We start from the raw sequence: 13,558 nt of genomic DNA, 5'->3' as shown, positions 1-13,558 counted from the left end.
CTTTCAATAATAAAAAGTACCTCCAGAGCCATGGTTCCATAAGATGCTGAAAGGTGAAGGTTCACCTTCCTTTTGTGGTATATTTACAAATAAAAATGAACAAAATTTATTTGCTTCAGGGTTAGGGGATTCTTCAAAGACTTCTTTTATGCATCATGCAGATGAATTCACCCATTTTATCACCATGCTACTATTTCTTTTTAATTAACATTAGCAACTGCTTTGGATTGGAGCTTAACAATTTAGTTTAACTGCTTTGAAAATTTAATTGCAAATATAAATATAGCTTTTTAAAGTCTCATTATCTCAGTTAATTTTATTTTCTTACATAACAGTCTGCTCCTAAATGGTTTTGCAACTTTCTTTTTGTTGCTTATGAAAGCTCAATTAACAGTTCTTTCCCAATTTGGTTCTGTACTGCAATGGTAAAACAGACTTTGATCTTCATTGTTTTTATTATGCGTAAGCATGTGTTCTCAATACAATTACTTTTTTCCCCATCCCACAGAAACAGAGTGGCAAGCTTCTTTAGCTTGGGAAATTGAACTACAGTGCTTTAAGACTTTTATCTCTACTTTAGTAAGGCTTTTTACAGTCTCCCATAACATCCTCATAGACAAGCTGATGAAGTAGCTAGATAGACATAGACAAGCTGAGGCTAGATAAATGGACAGTGAAGTGGATTGAAAACTGGCTGAACTGCCCAGCTCAGAGGGTCGTGATCAGCAGCAGAAAGTCCAGCTGGAAGCCAGACACTAGTGATGTCCCCCAGGTGTTGATACTGGGGCGAATACTATTTAACCTCCTCATTAATGACCTGGATGATGGGACCAAATGCACCCTCAGCAAGCTTGCAGATGATACGAAACTGGGAGGAGTGGCTGATGCACCAGTTAGTTGTGCTGCTGTTCAGAGGGACCTCGACAGGCTGGAGAAATGGGCAGAGAGGAACCTCATGGAGTTGAACAAGGGGAAGCACAAAGTTCTGCCCCTGGGAAGGAATAAACCTATGCAGCACCAGCACGTGCTGGGGGATGACCATCTGGAAAGCAGCTCCACAGAGAAGGATCTGGGGTTTCTGATGGACACCAAGTTGAACATGAGCTAGCAATGTGCCCTTTGGCAAAGAAGGCCAGCAGTGTCTTGGGCTGCATTAGGAAGAGCATTGCCAGCAGGTCGAGGAGGTGACCCTTCTCCTCTGCTCAGCACTGGTGAGGCCGCATCTGGAGTGCTGGGTCCATTGCTGGGCTCCCCAGTACAAGAGAGATGTGGAGCTACTGCAGTGAGTCCAGTGAAAGGCCACACAGATGATTAAGGGACTGGAGCATCTCTCATATGAGGAGAGGTTGAGAGAGTTGGGACTGTTTAGACTGGAGAAGAGAAGGCTCGGGGGTGTGTGTGTGGATCTTATCAAATTATCTTATAAATGCATGATAGGAGGGAGTCAAGTTGCTTGAACCTCAGGGGTGCCAACTGGCGAGACAACAGACAACGGGCACAAATTGAAATACAGGAAACTCCATCTGCACATAAGAAAACACTTTTTCATTGTGAGGCTGGCTGAACACTGGAGCAGGTTGTTGTGGACTCTCCATCCTTGGAGATATTCAAAACCTGACTGGACACGGTCCTGGACAACCTGCTGTAGCTGTCCCTCCTTGAGCAGGGAGGTTGGACCAGATGATCTCCAGAGGTCCCTGCTAACCCCAGCTATTCTGTGATTCTGTGAAGGCATTGTATACTTGCACATCTGTATCTATACATCTTTTAGAGAGTAGTTATTTATAATATGCCATATAAATACATATACTCCTCCTGTGCTAAATGTTCCTTGTAACAGCAAATCTGTTGTCTTGTGTGATCATGTATGTTTTCCCTGGTATTCCAGAACAACTTAATTCAAGCCTCCAAACTCTCCCTGTTGCCTGTATATTACAGTAGTGAATTCCAGTGTGACAGTTTCATTTTTTTGGTCTCGGGTTGTTTACAGTAGATTTTACTATCTGTAGATATGTGTATATGGGTGGATAAAATTCAATAGATGCATCTTTCAGTCCTATATATCAATACAAACAAAAACAACAGAACTGTAGACTTTCAAATATATTCCAATATCAAATAATGTTTAAACCTTTAGCACGCCGTTCTTCCCTATGCAAGTCTCACTTGAGCTGCTCAGTTTTGTTCTGTCTGTTAGCCATGCTTCAGGCACACCTGACATCTACTGATTTTTTTCCTCTGCTCTTGTCCTTCTTTGAGAGTTCCTGACGGAGGGGCTGATGCAAACTGCAATTCAGGCATCACTGTTATTAGCCAGAAACTGTATTCATTAGCAAAAAACTGACATGTTCCCCGCTGACCCTGGCATTCAATGAATGGTGCAGATCTGAAGTCTTCTAGGCAACTTCCAGGTGACATAAGGGACTGTCCACCTCCCTGATCACCAGATCCAGTATGCTGGAAAGAACAAAAAAAACCCTCAATAACTGCATATGAAAAATAGGTAAATGATGTTAATGTGTTTTGGGGCTTTAATTGCTTCTAATTGTGCTATTTTGGGTGATCACAGATTGGAGTAAACTTCCTTTGCTGGAGAAAAACTTCAGTAGTTCTTTAATAATTTAATCTCAATAATCTTAATAAATAATATATACAAAAAAAGTCTAGAACCAGCTCACTTATTTTCCTTGTATTTATCAAACTGAAGCAAAGAGTAATCCAGGCAGATGCTAAATGATGTTGTTATCTAAACTTGCTTCAGATGTGACTGGAGGACAGCATTAAAAAGACCAGGACCTCTAATTTCTCAAAATGTGTCTTTAAGCAATGGGATTTTCATGCGCAAAGACAAGCAAGCAAAATCTTTTTGATCTTAAGAATCACGTGTAACTTAGGGCAATGACTTCAGTATATACAGCTACAGATGGGCTCTGTAACTTGGAGCTGATCCTTTTTTTCTTTTTTTTTGTGGATTTTATTTTGTAATTTTTGCTAGATGTTTGAGTTTACTTTTCAGAGCTAAAATCTGTGAACCTTTAAAACACAAAAGCAGTATGAAAGAAATTTATATATATATATATATATGCTAATGTGCAATCGACTCTTACCATCAAAAAAGAATAACCTATCCAAAGACTTCTCCAGTTCAGCGGGCAGGGAGGAACTGACTGATCTTGGCTATGAACTGCTACAGCTTGGGCTGGGGCCTCACATACAGCACATCTGCTTATATATGGTTGTATTTCTTCTTCAGAGAGTGGCATCATTGGTAAAGGAGCAGCACTTGACAACCAGTAAGACTTATCATTTCGACTGGCGTAGTAACAAACTTGGTTGATGTTACAGTAAGCAAAGGGCATGGTATTAAATATAGGAAGACAAGATCCTGCCAGACCTGAAAATAATAACAAATGATGAAAACTATTCCACTTTTTTCCAGGTAAGTTCAAAGCAGTATTTTGACCAATGTTGCCACAAAACTGTATGGCTTAACAGATGCCACATAATTCACAAATCTTAAATCTCCCACCATCTTGTTTACCAAAATGACTAGTAATACTGTAAATAAACTTTTTTTTACTAATCAGTATTTTCCTTTGACCATTAGCATTTCAGGACGTCACAATCCAGTATTTAAACATGATGCAGTTTGTCACTATGGGAAACAGTTATGCCAACAAATTTCTTAACTGTGACAACGCTGAAAAATAAATTAGGCAAGAGGTGGCAGCTGGTTAAAAAGGAGATTAGCTATTTACAAACTCACGAGGGGCAGTGAGAAACCAAATGCCAAAATTGATAAAATAGATAATTTTTGTAAAGTATGACAAGCCATTGCTACCAATGAATTAAGATGAAATCTCAGCAGCTGTTCTGTTGCCTTCCAGGTTGTTGCCTTCCTGGTTTCACAGACTCTCAAATTGAAGTAAAAAGATTGCGAGATTTCACAGAGCCTATCCTGCAAAATTCTCATCAGCCAGACATTAGCGGGAATTAAGGAGTGACTAGCACATACGTCAGATTCAAGTTCTTCTCCCAGAATTGGGTTTAGAACAGTTTCATGATGACTTTTTAGTTAACATAATAATCACTGAAAATGTATTCTGCCTTGAACTTCGTGCTTGATATATTATTTCCGTAATGCCCCAAAACCTTACTGTCTGCTGTAAAGACATATAACACTCCTATACAAAAGACAGTTTTGCTTATCACAGATAACATTCCATTCCAGTAATAAGAAAGCATCTAGAGTAGCCTGGGTAAGGAAGAGGCCTGCAAAAAAGAACACATTTTGGTCATAGGGAACAAGGATTTTATTTTATTTGGCTATTTTTACTGTTGTTATAAGGCACTGTGTTACAACTTTGGCTATCCTGGGGAATGCCAAACACATAATAGTCAAAACATTTCAAACCAACACTGTTGTACTAAAAACATCTATTTTTATTATTTTTAGTAAGTACTTTTAAACACTTTTTTTTCACTCAGCTTATTAACTCCTTGATCTTTCCTCCTAAGGGGCTTCTCTGCTCCTTCGTAAAAAGATGACAAAAATTAAAGAAATTTCTTCTGTGCAAATTGCAGCCACTCAGTTTTTAAGGCTGCAGGTCAGGCTACTTATTTAGACAGCTAACTTTAGTCAAGACTGGTACAAGTGGCCCAAGACACCAAAATGGACCTGTCTTTGGGAGAATTTTGTCTGTCTTGTCCAAAAAATATTAGCTTCTGACTATCAAAAGCATGTGATTCTGTTGTATGTGTGATGCCTAATTTTACTTGTAAAGTTTATTTACACTATCCAACTATAATCACCTAACTTAACCAGCTATTTTTCCCAAGTTGAAAGTAAAAAGGAGCAGATCCTCCAGGAGGGATTCAAAGCAGCCAAATGAGATTCCTGATGCAGGAAAATATCTCCAGTGAGTTCAAAGGCAGCCTAAAACAACTAGACAAGATGGGTGAAGCAAACCACTCATCTCTAATATCTATTCAAAATTACTTAGATGTAGAAAATTTTTTTTTCATTTAAATATAGTAGCAGAAAGCCACTTTTAAATCGGTCATGTAATAGGGAAACATAACTGAGTTCATTATAATCAATATAATAATAAATCTTGGAAATTAAGTATGGAATCTGCAGAAAATAAGCAATCGATGATGATTCTTAAAAGCATGCTCCATTGGACTTTTTTTTTATTGTATATAGAGCACATCACATTAGATCTTAACTGGAGAGTGACTACCATGTAGTGCAATACCTACCAAGATCTTGATTATGAGCTTTCTCTTGTCCTTCCAGGTACAACAGACTATAGCCAGTCCATAATTTTGGCATCCCCTGCGGACAGAGTGGTTCTCTGTCTGACTGACTGTGAAGAACAAGCAAGAATCCACTTGCAGATCTAATTTGAGGGCCTGGTGGTCCTGGGATACCAGTCTGGCCGGGTGGACCTTACACATAGGAGAAAAGGTAAAACAATTTTGCTTGCATGAACGCTTAACCAGTGGGAGCTTTTATCTTTTACTCTATTTTAGTGTTCAGTAAGGGGTTCCTGACTGAATATAATACAACTTCACATGGGCAGTAAAGGTAGCAGAAGACTCATGTTATCCTCATTATTGGAGAGAACTGAAGTAAATTGCCGCTGAATGCTTTGACAGTTGGCTTTTGTAGTCTTGCCTCTGTCCTGTGCTGCATGGATATTTGCCCATGAAGAAATGAACTTAGGTGGGCAATAATTTTATGGACTTGCTCACTAGGATGACATTGCTGTCTGGATTGGATTTGAATCCCTGAAGTAACAATCAATGCCCTTTCTTCGCATATGTATTAAATCAATAATTTATTAAACAGCAGTCACAGCTGAAATACAATTTTAATTGCTCACAGACAGTTGAACCATTAGTCATGACTCAGAAATGCATACCTATTGATATACAGTATCTAAACATGTATGCTTGCTTGGCGTTCTGGTTAATAATGTATGTTGAGATTTTTCTTGAGCTGGGGCCTTTTTACATGTTTTCATTCACAAGTGTTACTACCAGTGCTTGAGCTGAGGGGGAAAAAAGTGATATGGCATCTCAGGTCAGAGTGAATTGGGGTGGAGAACTGGGGTGAATGGGGGGAGCAGAGAGAAAACGTGGTTTGTACATCATCTCACATCTCCCCTCAGTCACGTGACTGGTTGCTGCATGAATAGCACTGATGGGTAAACAAACTCCCATCTCCCTGGTCCTGTAGGCTTCCCTCTCCTGTTGAACTTTGGTTTAGCTATGCTCAAATACAGTGCCCTTGTCAGTCTGTTCTACTGCTTTTGTTTGAGCTTGTTGAGAGCAGTAACTCTTGTGGAGTTCCTTGAAGGGAGTCACCACTACCCAGAAGCATCAGTAAGTTTATCTTCAAAATGAAGAAATCACAGTATCTGCTTATCCCATCCCATGGTGGTAAACAGACAGGAAAAAACAGCCATTCTTACCTTGCGGCCCAATGTATCCTTGTTCTCCTACAATCCCTTGATCACCTGGAAGTCCAGGTGGCCCAGGTAAGCCATCTTGACCTGGCAGGCCACATGACCCTTCTTCACCTTTTCTTCCTAGATAAAGTACGTACTTTTCCTTCATATGGCTGCATTTAACGGTTGGTCCAAACATACACAGCATGCAATGGGCCAGTTAGCAGAACTGAGACCACCAAGAAATGACACTTAAGGAACAAAAGGGTGTAGGACTGTTTTCTGTTGGGAATTTGCTTTATAGCTTATTCTCTTTCGTTGTGACTGCAGTGGTAGTTCAGAGGCAGGAGTGTGAAAACAGAGCAACTGCTGGTAAGATTTTATGTCCTCTGTAAGGAACTTGTGTAATTTAAAATTGAAATCAAACCTCTGACAAACATTATCATGCAATCCTCTTGCAGAGTTGCCATCAGTATCTACACCCATGTAATGAGTTACAACTCATCCTATGGCAAGCCTTCATCTTTTAGGACACAATTCGGCAAAGCCTTTAAACATGTACTGACCTTCCTGTGAAGTAATGCATGTAATAGTTCTTTACAGAACAGAGAGGGACTACTGAATTGGATTCCATCCAGTGGGGAAGGGCAAAGAAATCTTAGGCTCTCAATGTCCTCACCTTTTTTATATATATATATTTATGTGTGTATACATATATATTTTTTATACACTAGCAGATAATGCTAATGAGGTGTGGCCATGTCAATAATACATATGTCCTATATACAGGCCATAGATAGCAATGGTCCTGTCCATTGGCTACATTTAAAAATACCTGAATTGAATATCAAGTTCCACTTGTCAGATATTATTGCATTTGGCAGTGGTTTTCCTTTTTTGGTGAAAGAAATTTTTCAGCTGAACACGTCTCCTGTACCTGAGTTGGTTCTCATAAATGGTGTGTGCTTTATTCCTTGCAAACTATGCTAATTGTTTAGCCTTCAGACTTGAGTGTTTTTTGAAAAGCTGTCTCACAACATGGAGAATTTCCCCATATTACTTTTTAAGTTAATTAAGAAAATCTAAAACAGTCAAAACACTTTAACAGCTTTTCAATGTCTATTGCATAGTTATTTTGCCAAAGTTCAAGTATATGGAAGTTTCAGTAATAAACTTCACTTTTGCCAGTAAAATCTCCAGTTGTCTCATCTGTCTGTGTAGCTTTCCCAGCTGGGACAAGATTAGATTCTGCTGTTTTAATGAAAGAAATAGCATCATGAAGTGTTTCTTTTGTCAAACCAGTATGAGTATGTATCACTGTACTGCCAGGTTTTACAGAAACTATTTAAGGATGTATTCAGTGGAAACACACCATTTCAACCCCAGAGACAACTTTTAGTTGACAAAGCAATTAAAATTAAGCCAAACAAAACTAAATGGTTCACTGAAAACTGCCTTGTGTTCACTTCCATGAGAGCAATGAACCCTGCAGGGATTCTCCTGGGAGAACATGATGGGTTTTCTCTCTGGAGACGTTGGATGGCCAGTCCAGCCACCACAACAAACCTGGGTTTCTCAAATAATAAATGTCTGAAGGCACAGGAGGGATTCCACTATCTAAACTGAAAACGCTACTGCTATATTTCTATGAAGACAGTTGCTCTGTTGAAATCATCAGTACCTGCATCACCCCTTGTTTTTTTGTTGTTGTTGTCTTTTTATATCTTTCAGAAGAATGTTTCAGTTTTCAGAGTCTTAACAGTTTCTTTTTCAGATCTCTTTGGCCAGTTTTCTTTTGTTATAACCCTTTTCCCCTTGGTTTAAGAGGAAAGAAAGTGCTATCGTATCTGCCACTCTTGCCCTCAGTGGTCTTTCAGGACATAGGTTAGTATAGCTTTGTGAAACATTATTGCTAAATTTTAAAGCATGTAGGTTTTTAACATCCTCCAAATATACCCTGCCTGGGCCAAACCACCAGTTAGTGCCAAACCATAGAGGAGGTTTGAGGCATTGCATTTTTTTTTGCTGGTGAAAAGGAAAAATAACATTTGATGAAGTTTGTCTCAACAGTACATGATGCTTTTGCCTTCCCTCATCTAGGAAAAGGGAATGTAGTGCAGGCAGCCTCAAGCAGCCTGGTTCAGCCACACTTTGATCAGTCATCCTCAGCATTGACCAGCCCACTGTATGTTTCTGGAAACTGTTAATAAATGCTTAAGGAGAAGAGACAAGATAAAACATGGAGAAGGGACACTGACATGCTAACCCTTTCCAATACCTTGTCTGAAAGGCTAAAATAGATATCCAAGCTTGCAAAACATGAGCTTACCTTGGGGTCCAGGGTGACCTATTGACCCTGGTAATCCTACAGAACCATCATCTCCTCTTTGCCCTGTTTCTCCAGGAGGCCCTGGGATTGCAGGGCATGAGTCATTTATTTTTCCTGGTTCACCAGGGTCACCTGGAATGTGTAATAGGAAACAAATCAGACAAAAAATTGGGTAATAGCTCCCATGAGAAAAATCAACATAACTGTTAGTTGATTTTGGTATTCAAGTGTATATTTTAAGTGAAGTATTTTAAAAACTTGAATGATTGGGTCTCACTGTTTTTAACTTCACTCTCAGTCTTTAAGAACAGCATTTAAAAGGATGGCAAGCATGTGTTCATAAGCGTATGCTAGCTGACATTTTTCAAATGTTTAGTGTGCATTGTCTCTATTCTGTGTTAATGTGCCCAAAACTGATTACCGTTAAAGCCTAAAGTCTATCCAACTTCAGCTCCAACACTTTAGCACATGTTAATGTTTACAGTACTTTGCCTACACTGTGGCTGAATCCTGCAAGCCCTAAATGAGTAGGCCAAAGGAGGGGAGCTAGCTGTTCTATACCACAATGCTGAGAGAGAGAATGGCCACATTTTATGTGTTACAAGTTACTAAGAGTTATTGGCTATTTGCATCTTGGAACAAAAGCAAAATCAGGTCAGTTTTAATCACATTAAGGGTTAAGTGTCGGTCTGTACTAATCCTGTGTAGGATTCAAGCTTTGGATAGGTTTTTGGCTAGGTAGTGTCTGCTGTGACAAGTGAAAACAAAATACTCTAGAGTGATAAAAAACTTGAAATGAAAGTTTTACATGTCTCTAGACAGAATTATAACTAAGTGACATCTTAGCATGAGCCTTCTCATGTAGCACCATTATGATATTGCTCTGCTTGGAAGTGCTAGCTATTTATGTGAAAAATCCATTAGAACTGCATTGTTGTGGCAGTATACTATTCCTAGCAGCCTAGCTAAGAAGAGCTTCTAATTAGAATGGAGTGTATCTAAACAGAAGGAAGCCCAGATGAAAACAGTAATCAATAAACATCAACTTACCTATGAAACCTGAAAGATTTGAAAAATGGAAAGCAGATTGCAGCCATTGTGGTGCAGGTAGGAACAAGTTTCAGGCATGTAAATTAGAATAAAGAATGGAATGAGAACTAAAATCACTTGCATGAGGTGACATCAATTAAAAAAAAAAAACACAGTTCATAAATTTTTACCCAACTCTCATGAGAAACCAATTTAGATTTTCTAAAGTTGTTTAAATTTTCTATATCCAAGTAAATGTTAGAAAGAATATTTTATATATGAATACAAAGATCACAGTTATAGTTGAGTGACGAACAGCAAAAGGTTCAGAAGTACCTGAAGGACCTTTAGGACCAGGTTTTCCTTGAAAACCTTGGTCCCCTGGTTGTCCTGTAGCACCAGGTGGACCATGTGGGCCAGGTATTCCCATAGGACCTGGAAAGAAAAGAGCTGTGCAATTACATGTGATCACATTCCAAGGTGAACACACAAATAAGACAGACTGGCTGCTTGAGTAACACAAAATACTTGGGACTGCTCAACTCCTTTGTCTCACAGAAAGACAATGAGAGAGAAGACCTTTTCTCTTCTCTCCCTGCTCTTGAACTTAATTAAAATTTACAGCCTTTCCTTTTGTAGAGAATGGAAAGGATTTGTGTAGATACATCTTCTCTACCATCTGTATTGGAAGCACAGAATTTAGATCCCTGCTTCCAAACTAAGGAATCTGTTGAAAGCCCACAGCCATTTATATGGTGGATGTGAGAGACTGTTAGTTCATATGCATCTGTAGCTTCCATGGTTTCTCAAGATCCCTGCAGACAGAGCCATGTTTTGTTTTATCTGGCAGATTCAAAAGTTCACTGCTTCAGAATCTCAGGTTGATGGGGAGTGTTCCAACAAGTTGCTGGAAACAGTACGTGTGAATCTGGCACTTCTCCCCCAGCCCTAACATATCTGTAGATAAGAGGGCAGAACTACAAAATGTCCAGCCCTCCCTTTCCATCTGGGTACAGCAGACTTGCCAACAGCAGTCCCCTGTGCGCATGGCTCAGTTGCATAGGGCCTGGCTTATATCAGCATAAGTGCATGAGCCAGTTAAAAACTTCACATCATACCCTTTGGGCCTCTTCTTCCTTGGTTCCCTGGAAGACCTTTGGCTCCTTGTTGCCCTCGCTGCCCAGGAATCCCAGGTGCCCCTTGAATACCGGCATCACCTGGATCTCCTCGCACAAAGACAGTCTCTCCAGGAGGGCCAGGATTCCCTGGCTGGCCTACAGTAAAAGCATTTTATTCTGAATAAATGCACAAAGCATAAGCATCTAAAAATAGCCATGTTCCACTGATTTTTTCACTGGGATGTGGTACAGCCCTTGCATGTTTTTGGCAATATTAGCCTTAGTCTTTCTCCAAGGCCCTGTTAAGAAGGAAATCAGGGGAATAGCTCCTAAAACTACACAGATTCTGTGCAAGGAGAAAGCAGCAAGTCAGTGTTACCTGCATTGAAACACTGTTTCTCCATGTTTATTATAGTGGTGCTGACCCTTCCAATCTCCACCCCCTATTTCCCAATAGAAGGCAAGTCTTTTGACTAGGCAAGGAAAGGGTCAGATAATTACCTAAGGTAAAAAGGTCAGAACAACTGAAAGAGCTCAGTTTGGACCAGGGTCTATAGGAACTGACTGGATCCCTTGGCAAGCTCTGCTTGTAACAGAGGAAGTGCAGTCTGTATAAATGTTTACAGAAGAGTTACAACTTTAGCTCTCCCAGGGTTGGATTTAGATAAGAAAGCTTTTGTGGGTTTACTACCAACTGCAGGTAAAACTGTAAAGAGGAATCTGAAGAAAATGCCCGCACAAACTCTGGACAATGCATTTTATCCTTCTTGCTAGAAAGGGACACCAGTAACCTTATTTCCATTATGGCTGTGGGGAAATAGAGATATGTTATAGCAATGGAACTTATACAGAATCACCAAACAGGCCAGAAAACTGAATCTGGAGATCGGTATTTTATTCTTGCTCCAGTCATCTATCCACTGTTTCCTTCTCTGTGTATTCACAGAGGTATTGATTGGTTTCTTTGCTCCCTATGCACTTTTGTATGTTGTTCCACAGGCAGCAACCCAGTGACTCCTGACAGCACCAGGGCTCACATTTGATATTTTTGTTTTTTAGTACCTCTGATGCCATCTAAACCAGGTGGTCCTTGATCACCTGGAAGACCAGGAGGAGCACTATCAGGAGATCTTCCCATAGGTCCAGCAGGTCCAACAGCTCCTCTTCTACCTATGGGATCATGTAAGAAATGTGCTGAGTTTCCAGTCTGTTTTTATTTTAGATTACAGAAATAAGTTACTAAATAAAAGTATGCTGAAATGTGAAGTCACGGACATGGAGGTAACATGCTCTCAGTTGTATACTGAATGTACTGGTGATTAAGCTAATGAAGACTTTCACTTTGTAGAAGTGAAAATACTTGTTACCTTCTAAAATTTTTAATTCCTTTCTATAAAATCTACTTAAACTGAAGATGTCCCAGAATGTATCATCACACATGGACATTATTACCATAGATAACGTTCTACCTCTGAGTTCTAACAGTCACAGAAATTGTAAAAATGCAAGACTAGTAGGGACCCTAAGACCATCCTGCCTGGGGCAGCATAAGTATTCATGGACTGTTCCTGACAAAAGTGAGTTCAGCTATTTTCAAAGAACCTCCAGTAAATAAGATAAAGTTACGACTAGCCTTAGGTGTATTGTTTTTCTAATGTTTAATCTGAATTTTTGCAAAATAAGACTCTTAGTGCCCTATGCATGACAGGTAGAAAGAGCTACTAGTCACCATGCTCTGCATAACACTTTTGAATACAGGAAGGTTATTACCATGTGTTGTACCCTATTGCCTTCTCTTTTCTACAGAAAACGAATCTAATTTCTTCAAGCATGTTTTCAACTCCATCCTTCTATTTACTTTCTAGCGAGTTCTCCCTCATTTGTCAAAACTGGCTACGATATGCCAGAGGAGGCCTTGCCCATCCCATGTCAAGCAGTATTAATAACTCTTGGAATGAAACTTCTCTCTTTTTTTAGTCAACAGCATCATTCTGTTGTCTCCCTCAGTTCATGAAAACTGGTAGCTGTTTGAATTGAGAAAACAACTGATTGTGTGTTCGTCTTACAGTTATTCACCTCACCAGAATTCATCTCAGGTAGTTTGCTTTGATGATCCTGTGATCTTTCCATACTTGGAGTTGCCTGAATTTTTTCCTTACATCTTGTACCATTTCTTCATACCTCTCTCTCAAACGTTTGCTTCTTCCTATTTCTGTGCAATTCCTTCATCACCAAAGCGCTTAAATAATCATAGTAATCTTGTGATATAGTTCCATCTTTCATTTACATCAGGGCAGTTGATAAAGTTACTGTATTTCTGTGACTACAAGCTCTCCTGCACATTTTTTCTTTAGGAATTTCTTCCCAAGAGGCAATTCCTAGCAGTTCCCTGAATCTGTCCAAGTCCACTGCCTTCTATTCTCATTCCTTCCTGTCCTGTAACATAATAAACAATAAATACTGGGGTATCTGTATCTAGTCAGGAAGTGCCAGTGTATTATTACAGTGGTAATGGTTTTCTTAGTGAAGGAATCTCCTGTGTATGTATTCATGTACATGCTAACTGGGGAAGAGCCAGCTTCATTTCATAAGCTTCTTTTCAAGTCTGCAGGGCATGATGAGGAGAA

General features: G+C 39.5%; 1 protein-coding gene across 1 annotated transcript in view; it reads right to left on the bottom strand.

The window, feature by feature from the left end:
• Positions 1 to 13,558, bottom strand: part of COL4A4 (collagen type IV alpha 4 chain) — a 72,900-nt gene continuing 59,342 nt past the window's right edge. Inside the window, exons 39-47 of the mRNA XM_067301907.1 lie at positions 11,994 to 12,101; positions 10,932 to 11,087; positions 10,150 to 10,248; positions 9,835 to 9,843; positions 8,785 to 8,916; positions 6,480 to 6,596; positions 5,263 to 5,451; positions 3,108 to 3,394; positions 1 to 2,457 (exon numbers count right to left, since the gene is read on the bottom strand). Coding sequence (XP_067158008.1) covers positions 2,194 to 2,457; positions 3,108 to 3,394; positions 5,263 to 5,451; positions 6,480 to 6,596; positions 8,785 to 8,916; positions 9,835 to 9,843; positions 10,150 to 10,248; positions 10,932 to 11,087; positions 11,994 to 12,101 — 1,361 coding nt within the window. The 3' untranslated portion in view covers positions 1 to 2,193. The remainder of the gene's footprint in view (positions 2,458 to 3,107; positions 3,395 to 5,262; positions 5,452 to 6,479; positions 6,597 to 8,784; positions 8,917 to 9,834; positions 9,844 to 10,149; positions 10,249 to 10,931; positions 11,088 to 11,993; positions 12,102 to 13,558) is intronic.

Source organism: Apteryx mantelli, chromosome 9 (genome assembly GCF_036417845.1).
Source record: "Apteryx mantelli isolate bAptMan1 chromosome 9, bAptMan1.hap1, whole genome shotgun sequence".
Taxonomy (NCBI): domain Eukaryota; kingdom Metazoa; phylum Chordata; class Aves; order Apterygiformes; family Apterygidae; genus Apteryx; species Apteryx mantelli.
This window is presented reverse-complemented; position numbering and strand designations above follow the sequence as displayed.